The sequence below is a fragment of the Lepidochelys kempii genome, chromosome 2 (genome assembly GCF_965140285.1).
Source record: "Lepidochelys kempii isolate rLepKem1 chromosome 2, rLepKem1.hap1, whole genome shotgun sequence".
Taxonomy (NCBI): domain Eukaryota; kingdom Metazoa; phylum Chordata; order Testudines; family Cheloniidae; genus Lepidochelys; species Lepidochelys kempii.
The window spans coordinates 204,433,291-204,447,261 of record NC_136381.1 but is presented as its reverse complement, the minus strand read 5'-3'; the positions used below and the strand labels follow the sequence as shown (position 1 = coordinate 204,447,261).

Below are 13,971 nucleotides of genomic sequence, written 5' to 3'. Positions count from 1 at the left end.
TGTGATACTCTGAATTTCCCCAAATCTTCATTTCCATTTAAATACACTTGCTGATTAAGATGGATTGTCATAATATTTGCATACTGTTAGTTACTTAAGATGCCCATCTACCGAGTGTTATGAAGAAACTGACAATATAAATGATACCATCACAAATATATTCAGCTAGCTAAGAAACTGCCCCTCCCCTTCCTGTGGTACCACCAGGGTTATGATGATTGATGCAGGTGCTCTAGGTAACAGGCCCCTGGCTTAAAAGGGAGGGCGGCTATGAAGGATCCATGGTATTGATTAGTTGGCTTCTGAGCACTCTATTTTCCAAGGCTTTTCCTGAAAATACTAGTTGAGATCTATAAGATGCTATGGCAGGGAAGGCTAAGTTATGATAGGTTGATTAAATGACAGGCATATTTGGGAAGATGGGGATCAGTTTTGGCAAGGATGGGTAAGTCTTTTTATTATGAATACTGACCCTTTAGTTTTGTAATACATCAAAATAATTGAAAAAGTGCTTTGGATATGTTGGTTTTAAATTAAATATATGTAAATGAATAGTAACTATTGACTCACTGTGCATGTATTACTTTTATACGGGCCTATGACAATATGGCTATTCCAAACACTGTTTCATTAAATTGGTAGCTGCCTGTAACACCTTTATTCTAATAGTGAAAGACAACACAAGAGCTGAACTTGAAAACTCAAGACAATAATTACTAAAATCAAATATTTGTTGTGTAAATTATTATAGAAAAACAAACGCTTAGGGGCTCAGGGTTTGGAAGATAAGTTAAGGAAAACTAATTTTAAAACATTGTGCTTTAAAATGAACGTATATTTATAATTTTAGGATCAAATTTTGAAAACTGTCCTCCTATTTGGGGCTGGCAGTCAATTGCAAGCACATATAACGGGGGGAAGGCAAACAACAGTATTTAGATTACAGCTATCTTATTACATATGTAAATCAGGTGGTTAACCATCTAAATGTTTTAATGTGCCAGGAATTTACTGTGTGTATAAAGATAGAGGCTGAAGTACCATTCATACTTTTCGTCCTTAAAATGTATGTATATTGTGTTAAATATACTAAGGGCAAATATCAGGGTTCTTCCTGTTCTACCATTGAAAAGATGAAGATAAATTCATTTGTCTTTAGTGTCTCCTAACTTCCTCTTCCTCACCTTTCTACTATCTTCCTCCCTTTCTGTCACAATCATACAGGCCTTCTTACCCTACCTCAAACCCATCACTCAGTGGCAAGAACATCTTGCCCTCTTTCGAGTGCACGGTGACCTCACACGTCCCATCTGATTGCCTTTCCTACAAGTTTCCCATGGTGCCTACCTCATTTCTGGTCTTCCGCCTCCCCAATATTGATTTCTGGCCTTAGCTACTAGTGCGGTAACTCTTATCAGGAGGACTAGAGAAGCAAGCTGCGTTGGGCTGGGACTGGAGCCACTGAAAACTGGTAATCCGCTTGTCAAGTGCTTAAAAATCCTTCTTTCTTGCCTCCCCATCAGCACAGAGCACTTAAAAAAATTAGACAATGCCCAGTTGTCAGCCTCCTGGAAATGAGTCAACTGACTCATGGCTGAACAGCATACATTATTTAAAAATAAATTTGAAGCATTATAAAGAATTGTATGGGGAGGAGGGAGACAACTGTAGCTGCTATTACTCTAAAGTGATAAACTAACCATTATATACTAGGTATCAAAATTCCACCTCTTGAGTAAATATTAATTAATGAGTTGCTAATGTCCAAATGCTGAAGGAGACTAACTCCTGATTGGCTGCAATCTGGTCATTAAGAGTGGTAATTAATGACAGATTGCACACAGTGCTAACCAACAAAACAAACTAAAACCTGCTCCTCTCCTTTCACAAACACTGAAACAAACAATTCTGAAATAACAGGCAGCTTTCAAAGAATAGTTCCAGCTTTTCAGAAGCACCTCAGCTAATGAGTGTATAGAAAAGAATTTATCTGAAGGAGAAGAAAGTGAAGCTAAACAGCCTTTCAGGCACATGAAACCAGCTCAGAGAAAACTCTGAGATGTGGCAGCAGCTACTTAAGAAGAAAATTCAACTGAAAATAATGTACAAACAGCTCAGTTCACAATCTCAGTAATGTAATTTTTTTTCTCCTGCCATTTACTGCTCAGATCATGATGAGTGTTGAAGGCTGAAATGAGAATTCCTCTAGCTGGTCGTTATATGTATGATCATGACCTTAAAATCATATATTATTGCTTACTTTCTAAGGTAGTCGTAGTAATATCAGTTATGATTAACGAATAGAGCATCTTTGAGATGCCAGGTGTACTTCTGCAGGGATTCAGTTGTAATTTACCATTAATATATTAAACCATTATTTTAAAATGTTACTAAATTTCTTAAAATCCTATGCTGAAAAAAAATCAGACAAACCAGAATTTTCAGTGTGATGGGAAAAAAGTTTAAAATAAACAGCCAAATATAACATTCTAAATGATATTTTAATAGACTGGTATTGAGTAGTACCACTTCAGAGTTGAATAAAACTTGTCTTATTTCTAACTAGCTTTCTCGCAAGGTAGTACAACCATTCCTGCTAAAAGGTTTGCAGACAAACTTTTATTTTGCAGAAATCTTTTGGATAAATACTGTAAGCTCTCGAACAAAGGACGGTTGTCAGGTTCTTATAGTATGTTATCTAAAATGGTAATGTTCTATGTAGTGCTTTAGTTTTGTAATAAGTCACTGTGATAAGGTTAACACTTCAACACACAACAACATACAAATAAGAACACCCAAAGATGAAAATTACTTCGCTTATGTTGCTGTATTAGAATTTTATTTGCTAAAGGGTAAAAACAGATTTGCAAAATTCACAGTTAACTTAAAACAATAGTTTTAAACCTTTTATTCCGAGCCCTGTCTGCCTTCAGGAGGGAGAGAACATCTGGTTATTTAAGGAACACAATATGTTCACATTTTCGATGACTTTTATTTCTAATTGGGTTTTTTAATTTTTTTTTATTTGAACAACTCTAGTTAGAACTATGTTTTTTAATCACTTTATATTCTTCTGACTGCCCTCCCTCAACATCTCTACTTCTTCATCTACAGTATTTGCTTTGAAAATTCACAGCACTACCCAACAGTGGTGATGTGAAAAAAATATATGGAAAAAATTAGGTACTTTTGGGGTATTATATTCAGAGACACACCTACTACCAATTCCTTTGGGTATATTACAAGAACAATTCCTACTATTGCTCCAGTTTCTCACTCAACACACACACTTTTACTTCCCCCTTCTTTCACATCAAGTCAGTTTTCACATAACCTTCTATTCTAAAAAAGCCTAAATAGATAGAAATCCCATTGACTGATATAATTGAGAAGAATTACTGCTTACTGAAGAATTGCAAATTTGGAATAAGCGTCTTGCTAAGTGAGCTCACAATGTAGCCCTGAGTAGGGGCAACAACATAGATTTCAAATTTCAAGTTTGAATTCCAGATTTTCTTAACTACTGAGGATAATCAAATGCACTTTGGGCACTATGTAGGCCCAAGTGTGGCTCTGTAAAGTCTTCTGTGCTTCCCCTCAGAAGCAGTTGCAGTAACTTGTTGTTGGCTATTACAGAGCTGTGTGCTCTATTTCCAGGACACTGATATATAACTTCTGTTGACATAGAAGGGCTCTTCTACTAAGGACAGCTATAAATTTCAGTCAATAAAAAGCGAGAGGGCCGTCAGGCCAAAACCTTCCCCCCACATCAATCCTCAAGAAGAAAACAGGGACATGATGTGTTATCGATATCACGGGGTACAAAGAGGAGGAATGGGATGCGATGAAGAAAAGGCCAGTTCAGATTGACTACAGAATCATAGATCCAGAGCTAGAAAAGCCACATTAGTTAGGTCCATCTACTCCATTCCCCAGAGGCTATGGCAGGATTGTTCCCCACAGAATATTTTCGACAGTTTTGCCTAAATTGCAAGAAAAACTCCCCAAGAGTGAGATTATTTGGCATTTAGCTATCTTTCAAGGATAACCTCCCAAAGAAACACATATTAGTAAAGTACCTACACTGCTTTCAAGCTGAACCCCTGCTCTTCCCACTAAACTTCTGAACTTTGCTGTTTGTCCAGTTGAGATTTCAAGCTCCGACGGATAGAGACCAGGTCTCCCTTACACGTTTACAAGACAGTGAGTGCACTTGCTATGTGAAACAAATCATACTGGACAATGAACAATTGCCCATAGAGTGCAGTAGAGGCTCCATGGGATGGCACAATTAAAACCATAGAAAGCCTCGGAAGAAACTTTTTAGGGAACCTGCCCTAGCTCAGGGGAGGCAAATTGCATTGAACCTTATATGCCTTCTGCATCTACTGTTCCTAATGGGAAGTGCACAGGAAAGCCTTAAGGGGTAGAGAAGTCAGCAAGTACTGAATTAGCTAGTCATAGCTTCCAGGTTACACTACTGTGCAGAGCCTTCTAGCCTCTCTTTGCCTTTTCCCTCAGGGAGAAAGGAAGAATTGAACTATTGTTACACCTGCAGCAGAGAGGACATTTTAATTCTCCCATGTGTACTAGTGCACAGCCCCGCACAGACTTCTGGAGTTTCTGTGACCCAAAAGGCTGCAGATATAGATGCATATATCCTTGCGTAACAACCACAGAACTCCTTTCCTTTAGTTCTTTTCTTTCACTCCATGGCAATTATGATGGACTTATACAACATTTAATATGTAAGTCTTCCACAACACTGAATTCAAACCACTACTAACAAATCCCAACTCATTTAGAAACTGGGTTTAACTCACATGTGCTTAAGGACACAGAGATGAGCCTTAAAGTTTGTCTAGGGAAAATAAGGAACAGGGAAAGGGAGTATATATCCCCCTCTCAGCTCAAGAGGTAACTGTTCTTAAGGAAAGGTCATTGAGAACAAGCTTGGCCTCTTTATCCCAGGAAGCATAGCTTTTTTTAATGCAGCCTTGAAATCAACAAGCCAATGTCATGTGAGAAGCTACTAGACTTTCTTGGGGCTCTTCATTTTCACACATTGTTGAGGACTGCAAAATGACTCAACTTTCTGGAGGACTTAGGGGCTTGAACATTGTTGATAAGAACGCTGTGGCTTGGCTTCATCGAATTGTATATATATTTAAAAAAAAATTCTCTGGGAAGATCTGGCTTTCTAACATCCAGAGTTCTGTTCAGGTAGACAAGCACAGCCATACAGTGGGTGCGAAGGCACTTTTAATTTGTGTTTGTGAGGACAGACAGGAAAAGGAGGATCACTTCATGACAGGCGGGAATCATTTTACTTAGAAAATGGGGAATGGTCTGAATCAGAAAGGCTCAATTTCATGTAGACTATTCTCACTGAACAGAGGACTACTTGAAAGGTAAGGTAAGAAATATGTTCAGACCTCTCTTAGGGTATGTCTACACTTACAGTGGCATGGAGAGTACATACACTGCATGCCCCCCCCCCCCGCCCCGAGCATGGGTATAAAGAGCAGTGTAGGCAGTTAGGCACTGTTAGTTAGCTAGTTTAGACAGTGAGTAAAGACAATGCCAGAATCTTAAGGTCTACACCTTACGCAGCTCTCTACATACTCAAATAGTGCCTCCCACGTCTACACTACTAGTTTTAGCCGTTTAGGGTCACGTTGCTTCCCCACTGTTGGAGCCTTCCTACACAGCAAGGAAAGATTCCAGCAGAGGAGAAAGGCTCTGGCGTCTCCTCACTGTTGGAGCCTTTCCCTGCTGCTTCCCCTTGCCAGATCCTTTCACCGTGACGTGGAGCTAAACACTGCAGGATGGACACAGACTGCTTTTCACTCCAACACATAGCTACGTGCACCCTACACACCGCCACCTCAAAAGCACACATGAGGATGTTTAGCATGAAACTGAAGTCTCATGAGGCTGAGAATGGGTGGAACTTGTCTTTAGCTTGTCAGCTTCCATCTGTTGGAGACAGGAAAACAATTGAGCAGGAAGTCAGGGAGTCAGGAGGTGGGAGGTTGGCCCCATCTGCTAGTAGGAAGATCTATACACACATTGCCTGAGATGGCACAGAGGGCAGCTTGAGAATTTTTAATCATTATTAAATTAGTCTCATGTACCAACATATTCTCTTCCTGAATTAAACGACATGTGCTAGAGTCAGTTTGATGGCTTAGCATAGTTTCATCCCCCTCTCCTCAACATCTTCCCTTTAAAAATATTTCTGCTTTGTTTTGAAAAGAGAAGGCAAGAATGTAAATGCTGAATAGTCTGATTTCAGAGTCTGCTGCCTAAATCTTAAAAAAACAAACTTAATACTATAAACTTTCTTAAGCATCAGGGAGATGACGGATTTTACCTCTCATCTTGAAAGAAATCTATGCACAAGAAGAATGAGGCAAGCAGCTGTGAGGACACAGATTTCTGCAGAAAACTGACACAGAAACAAGGAGACAATTTTTCTTAATCTATAAAAGAATACATGTCGGAAGCCAGTGACATTTTGCAGAAGACAGTCACCAACTGATAAAAGTGCAGAAATTCTCCTACTCAGAGGTGACTTGAAGGAAGCTTAGACTGTCCATTGGCAGCCTAGTGACGTGACATGCTCAGACAATCCTAACACTGGCAGCACAACCTCGGAGAACTGCGAAGGATCCAGATACCGAGAATACTGTCATCCACAGCATTATCTCAAATACTTTATTTTAAATATAAGGGTAGCTCTAAAGCTGCTGAGTGTTCAGTAAATTTACTTATGTCAGAAACATTACATTAGTAAAACAAGAACTCACTTTAACAAGAGTAAATAAAATCTGTGTGAAACTTTGAAGACTAAGAGTGGATCTCATTTTTAATTAAAAACGTAGTAGGATGCTACGGACCCTCTAGGTGCAGCTATGGTTAGCTTGCAGAATTAATAAATCACATGTATAAAAGTCTACTAGGAAATTGTGCTATGACTTCTAGACAGTTTACGTTACCATAGACTTTAAATATATATTACCGTAGCCCTGTAAGTCTTCTGGCATGTGGTCCTCTGTGAAGAATATTAAGTATGAACTACTGACAAGTGGGGAAAACCTTTACTAGGTACAGTAGTTATTTGACTTACTGGAGCTGTTTGCTTAGCACGATGGTAGAAGATTACCACTTAAAACCTGGGGGAACCATAATCTAATTTCACCAGACAATTCTCCCCATGAGTAGACAGTTTCCAAAAGTAGCTCCTTGAAAAAGCCCCTCACCCCACCCCAAATGTAGGATACTGTGTCTCATTAACATTTTGTAGCACTTTGAATGTTTTATTAGAGAGGTTTACCTCCTGTACTGGTAATATTTAGCAATGGTTATCTTACCTTTGGATCTCTGAGAAACAGTGCTCTTAGGATGAGTGAGTGTACATCTCCTATAGGTGGATAGTGCATCAGAAGTCCCAAACAGGTCTGATAATTACTTGAGATCACTAAAAAATAAAAAATAAAATAAAAAGGGGGGAATACACACGTGTATATTTGGGTCTTCTAAAGGAAACATTTTTTTTCTACACACCCTCTTGGGCAGATTTAGCAGCCCTTCCTCATGATAAGTACAAACAGACCCTCTGAAGTCAAGTTTTGCTCAACACAAGGAAGAGGTTACAGAATCAAGCCTTATATGTTGTGTGGGCTTGATCCTGTGCCCATGGAAGTCAATGCGAACGTTCCCATTTATTTCAATGGGGCACTCTGAGATTCACTATGCAATTAGTTATGTTCTCTTTCATGAAGAAACACTTTCCCCCACAACCATTCTTTACTAAAATACCCTCTTCAAATATATATTATTAAACAGACATCTATCACTTTTTGTTCTCTTTAGATTCATTAAAAATCTATTTTTGATAAGACCTCATTTAACATTAGTCTGTGAAATACTTGGGTCTCTGCTATTCATGTTCCTACATTTATCTGTTGGAGAATCCCAGTGAATTACCTGAAAATACTGAGCAACAACTAAGGATTCTGAATTCTTGCTTTTACTTTTAAATACTTTAAAAATATCTCTTAGAATTTTGTGACTTGCACAGGAGACTTTTCTCTGCCTTAAATTCATCTCCCATTGTAAACAGATGTGTACATTTCCATCCTAACTTAAGTACACAGTATAGTTCTTTGCTCGCTCTCTCTCTTTTTTGGCAAATCAATCTAATTATGAGTGCAATTATTAAACACATCTTTTCAGGCAGGTCTATGTAAACTACTTCATTTCTTTTGCACTATCTAAATTCAGGCAATCCATCTGCTCCAGCTGTCAAAGCAGTGCCTAATAATGATGCTTATACTGTGCACTATACAGACTCCCTTCAACAACATTAATTGTAAATAAATTGTAAAGAAACTTTACTGTTTTGAGAAATTTACCAATCAGAATCTTAAGTGAGAAAATATCCTTGCAGAACGCACAAAGTTATTTTGATACAATAAAAAAGCCAAAATAAATTATTGTTTTGTGACCATACAGACTTACCAGTCTGATTTTTTTTTCTTTCATGTGAGTAAACCTCATCTCCTCCTGTACCCCTCCTCCCCCAAGAGAATTATGGGGAAAAGACGCAGGACTGGGCAAAATGAATAATTATAATCTGCGTAGGGAACCACTTTATCATCTTCATTTCCGTTGCTGATCCGACAGCTTGTAATTTCATACATCTGCTTTCATTTGTAAAGCACTCACTTATCCTACTCATTCTTTATCTGTTCTGCCTGTTCTTTTTCTGTCCTTTTGTTTTTCTTGTTCATATTCAGATACCTGTTTTTTCTTCTTGAAGTCACAAAGCTAGCATAATGAACACAAGTACAATAGTCTCAGTCAGAGTTCTTTCAGCTGAGTATAATGCAACTACCACATATTATACAACCAATCAAATTCTCATCTTTAAACCAGATTTAAACACACTGTACAGTAGTTATGATTAGGATCCTTTTTATTTTATTAGAGCAAATAAAAATGCTGAAAATGGATAGTAAATTCTAAATGCTTCTATAAAGTATAGACATTTAAACTAAAGTATTTCCATTTGAACACGCCAGCCTGTCTTCTATTTTGCAATTTAAAAGGTATTAAATAGCTTCTTCTGTCTTTCTTTCTCTTGGGGACTTGGAGGGTGATTTTTTTGCTCCTCTTCTCCCCCCCCCGCCCTTTTTTTTTTTTTTAGATACTGGAGAAAATGAGTAAATATAAGTAAGAACAAATTTATTTCAATGATGAAGATTCAAACATTGATAAAACTAGTATTTCAACTATAAGAGAATTACAGTAAAGCTTTAAATTTCATTGGAAGCATTACAAAAAAAGGCAAAAAAAGGCAAAAAAAAGCTAAATTCCAAAATCAAACCTTATCTCAAGGGAAGAATAAAGCTCACTCTCTGAGACAAAACTTTCTCCAAAGGCAACCTGAGACTGTGGAATGAAATCGCCCAGGAACTAAGGACCATCACAGACTTCACCTATTTCTACGCCAAGCGTAAGGCACACTTCTTTGACCTTGTCTTCTCCAATGTAAGTGCATAGCAATAGGTACGTTTGGGTCTTCAACACAAAAACCCTACCAAAAGACACTTCACTGCACACGTTTCTTCCTCTGGGAAAAGGATGAGAGAACAAACAACACATGACAGATGTGCACTATTGGAAGGTGCTTAGACATTGCTATGATGAGAGCAATATAAAAACTGATGTAGAATAATAGAAGGATAGGCTCTTCAGCAGTATAAATACTTTTCATTTATATAGTATAGGGCCTGTCATACATGGATCTGGAAGTGCCTTTGTCATTCACCCCCACCCCCCAATCACTCTCATCTCCTCCTTGGTCGTTAGGCTTCTCCCCTTGTACTCACCTGCCTCCAGTCTTTTGCGAGACATCTTAATGGGAGAGAACATCTCTGCCCAGGGCCCGTCTGACCAAGACTGAGTAAAGAGTTAGGCTGCTGAAATTCCCTTCAGCTCCTCTCCTTAAAGAGACTGACGGGTTCATGTCTCTTTGGGGCCAAGTATGTGAGTTATCCTATACAACTGTGGTCTTCTTCAAAAAGATTTATTAAAAGTAGAGAGAAAATGATATTGAAACAAAAGAAATGGTTTGCCTAGCAAACCTCATCTGAAAACTTGGTAAATTCCAATGAGGTATATTCCCCTTAATTTACAAGCAGAAGAAAAGAACCCCTTACATACCTACAAATCTAGTCCCTCTGTGATAATTCCCTGGTCAACCTGACAGCCTCTCCCTACTGTCCAGAGAAGTCTCACCATATTTCTCACCTGCTCTGCTTATCCAGACCAAGCTGTTAGAGTTCATTATCGTAACAGGGTAGGTGAAAGTAACATTTCCATAAAAGAGAGTTTGATCAGGAGTAACATCTGGAGGAAACGCCAAAGTCCACGTCCCCATTACAAGAACTATCCAATTTCCATCTCAGCTGGTCATTGTGGTAGCATGGATTTACTTTTTTTTCAAAACCCTCTTATCAATTTGCCTTTGCCATGAAATATACATCATCAACAGACTTCAGACCATCTGTAACATCAACTAAGTTATGCCAATGAGCCACAGTAAAAAAGTATTTTAATAACTGTTTAAAAGAAGGGAAAACAGAGAAGGATTACATGACTTCCCTTAGACCACACAGCAAGCCAGTGGGATAGCCAGGAATAAAACTTATGAGTTCTGGCTCACAATCCTCTTATTTACCCACTAAACAACAGTACCTCCTATGAAGAGATTCTTGGGAAAGTGAAGTAGTAGTCAAGTAACATAACATTTCAAAGGCAAAAGTGAGAAAGGTAAAAAACATACAAAGAAAAAAAGTACAAAGTGAAACACTGCCAAATATGGAACAGGTTGAAAACTAAACACAATAGTAGAAATGCACTATACTTTTGTCCTGACGATGACTGCAAACTTTCTTCAGGAAAAAAATTTCAAAATCAGTAGATAGGATCAATTCTTGTTTTTACTTTTTTCCTATTTTATTTTGTGAAAAATAAGTTGAAATAGTTTCTAGAGAGACTTGCAAAGTTTTGGAATGCCTCTGAGGCCCACCAGCAAGTAACAGAAATAAACCTAGTGTGTTGTGGAAAAGCGAACTTTTCAGAAGGAAAAAAATAAGTACCAAAAAGAGGTCTCCCCAATATGGAGGAATGTATATAGTATATTATAATATAGAAGCTTTGTTCCAGAAAGGAGAAACAGCTAATTCAGAGATAATCTTGCTTCTGGGTTCCTCTAATTCTCTATGTTACTACAAATCAGAGGATGGCATATCCCAGATGAGGGGAAAATCTAGAAATGTCTGTGATAAGCGGCGGAAAGGACAGTCTTAGGGATAGCGAAGCACAGTAGCATACTATGGCACTTGTACATTCTTTTGAAATATGATGAAAGACATCCAGAAAGATGATCCGGCAGATGTTTGCCACAGGCTCTTTTTTGGCTGTTCTGCCTAGGAGGGAGCTAACCCTCTAGTTAAGAGGGCATCTATAGGAAAAAAAGGAAAGATTTTTCCTTATGGTAAATATGCCTCTGATGCATAAAATAACCCATCACACAATCTTTGGACATTAGGAAATCCAGTATTAGTATTTGGAACAAGCACAGGCAATTTGTTAGCCTTTCTATAATGGCTGGTCCTTGTAATGAATTGTTTTAATAACAGATTTTCATCATATGATACAATTTGTCAAACAAAGCTGCAACTGTACATAATCTTAAAGTTATAAAAAGTGGCTATTACTTTTACCATTTCCAGTCCAATTCAAATGAACTTCTTGGGAATAGATTTTTTAAAAGATTCCTACTTTACAGTCCAGTCGAACTCCCCTTGACTTAAAGATAATCACCTGGGAAGTTTGCATAAAAAAGGCAAGGACAAACCACCTTTGGAGAAGAGTTGAACATTGTTGAAAAGATTTCGGGAGGCAGATAAGAACTCGGTGCATTGAAATTAATAGTGTTAAACTCTTGCTATAAACCTTTTTCTTATCTGGATTTTGTCTGAACTAGCAGCATTGGTTTGACTAGTAAAAGACTTTAATAAAAGGTCTGCAAGTTTTAATTTAATCTGTTTTCCTATTCAGTTTAGCTTAAAGGACAGCATTCACTTGAACGCAGGGTTCTGGGACAAAGAGCAAAAGTTCCTGCAGAACATCATTATTCAGAGTAGGACAAGTATTCTCTAGTCTACAAACTGGAAATATTTTTACATTTTTATGACTGCTTGCAAAATATGTTTGAATTTTCCTGAAAGGGCAAATTTACTTGTGTTTACATATTGTACAGCCTTCCCAAGCATGCTGAATAGGAGCTGCAAAATGCAAAATTAGATAACAATTAAATAAGCTGTAGAAAGAATTGCGACGGGTATCCTAAATATTAAGCAAGGAGAGAAAGAAAGTTTCCCGATGATCAGTACCTGAAAAAAGCAGAAAGAGAAAAACTGCCAAATGTTAAGCCTTGTCCAGCATGAGAAAGTATAGATAATATTAAACTGTCAGAGATGGTTTTTGTTGTGTGGTTTATGGCTTCTGGAAATTCTGTTCACTACGGAATGCAGCATCTTGTCTTTATGAAAACTGCTTATTTGAGTCATAGTGATCTGTCTCAATGGCTCCAAAAGAAAGTAGACACACCCTCCTCTATACATTTTGATGGTTTCTGTGACGTCCTGTATCTCTTTAGCAGCCTTTTTACAGAACCAGCTGGAACCTTCTGAAAGACATATTAGACCTCATCTTCAAGAAGGAGAGCCTTGATGAATTCAACTTGGCAGATCTTCTGTAAATAGTTGCATCAGAATGAATACAGATTAACAAATTCTGTGTTGTCTGGACACGCTGTTAGTTGTGTTTCGAAGCACACAAGCCTTCCTAACAAAGAGGTAACGCCAGATGCATGTAACTTTTTCTCAGAAGGAAAGAGGTCACCAGGACTGTTAAATCTGACTCACAAGCATGTTTGTGTGTGAATTTCCTTTGGTTGTGCGTCAGGGCTTTTCATCAATATTCCTATTAGAGCAACAGGAGTGACACTGGATGCTGCAGAACCTCTGGATACCACTGTCCCTAATACAGAAACTGCAATTGTCTGAGACAGGATGATAACATTACCTAGTGAAAAATGGTCAATGTTCTTGTTGAAGTTAGGATAGATGTAATAGCTTTTAAACATATTTTAAGACTCAGGTTGTCTGCTGAGCAACACGGGCTTGATGCCTTCTTAGTGGGGCTCGGACACCCTTGCTGCTTTCCTGACCTTAGATCAGTCTCAGTGGGGCTCAGATACCCTGTCAGGTTCTGCTGTGGTCCTTGGTGGTGCTTAGACACTAGCCTGGCTATGTGGGAAAGCTCCCTATTCGCAGGATATCACCCTGGGTTTATCTCCCTCTTCCCCCTGACTTACTGGCTCCATGGGTCAGCTTGGGAAAAACTGTAAGTGGTGGTATCTCCTAAACACCACCCACTCTTGGTTTCAAAATGAAATGTCAAACACTAGATTGTGCAGACCTTCATAGTATAGTCATATCTATCTTTTCTTACATGCTTTGATCAGTAGCGAAATAGTTAATGTTAACATTTAAATCATCATTAGGCCTGCTAGATACCACAATATTGAAATAAATTCACTGCTCCAAAACTTCTTTAATAGTTACAGTTGACTGTCCATTTCTTGTACCCTTCCAGAACATCAAGTGCACCTATACTTAAACTTCTGAAAACCAGATAATACAGAGTTAAACTGCATACCAGCCCTGCCCTGTAACCTTAACTCTGCCCCAGGGATATGGCAAGGGCCACTGGGGATATATAGAAGTATGTTTTAGCCCAGCTTGTCCTATAATAAGCAAACATGAGGCATGATTAAGTATATGTGCCATTTTATGTGGGAATGTTGTGTCCCACAGAACTGTATTCTCT

General features: G+C 38.3%; 1 protein-coding gene across 1 annotated transcript in view; it reads right to left on the bottom strand.

Annotated features, from left to right (window-relative positions):
• The window catches only part of TBC1D5 (TBC1 domain family member 5), a 274,096-nt gene that overhangs the window by 110,126 nt on the left and 149,999 nt on the right, over positions 1–13,971 (bottom strand). The window contains exon 14 of the mRNA XM_073333539.2: positions 7,377–7,483. Within this exon, the coding sequence (XP_073189640.1) occupies positions 7,377–7,483 (107 nt within the window). The remainder of the gene's footprint in view (positions 1–7,376; positions 7,484–13,971) is intronic.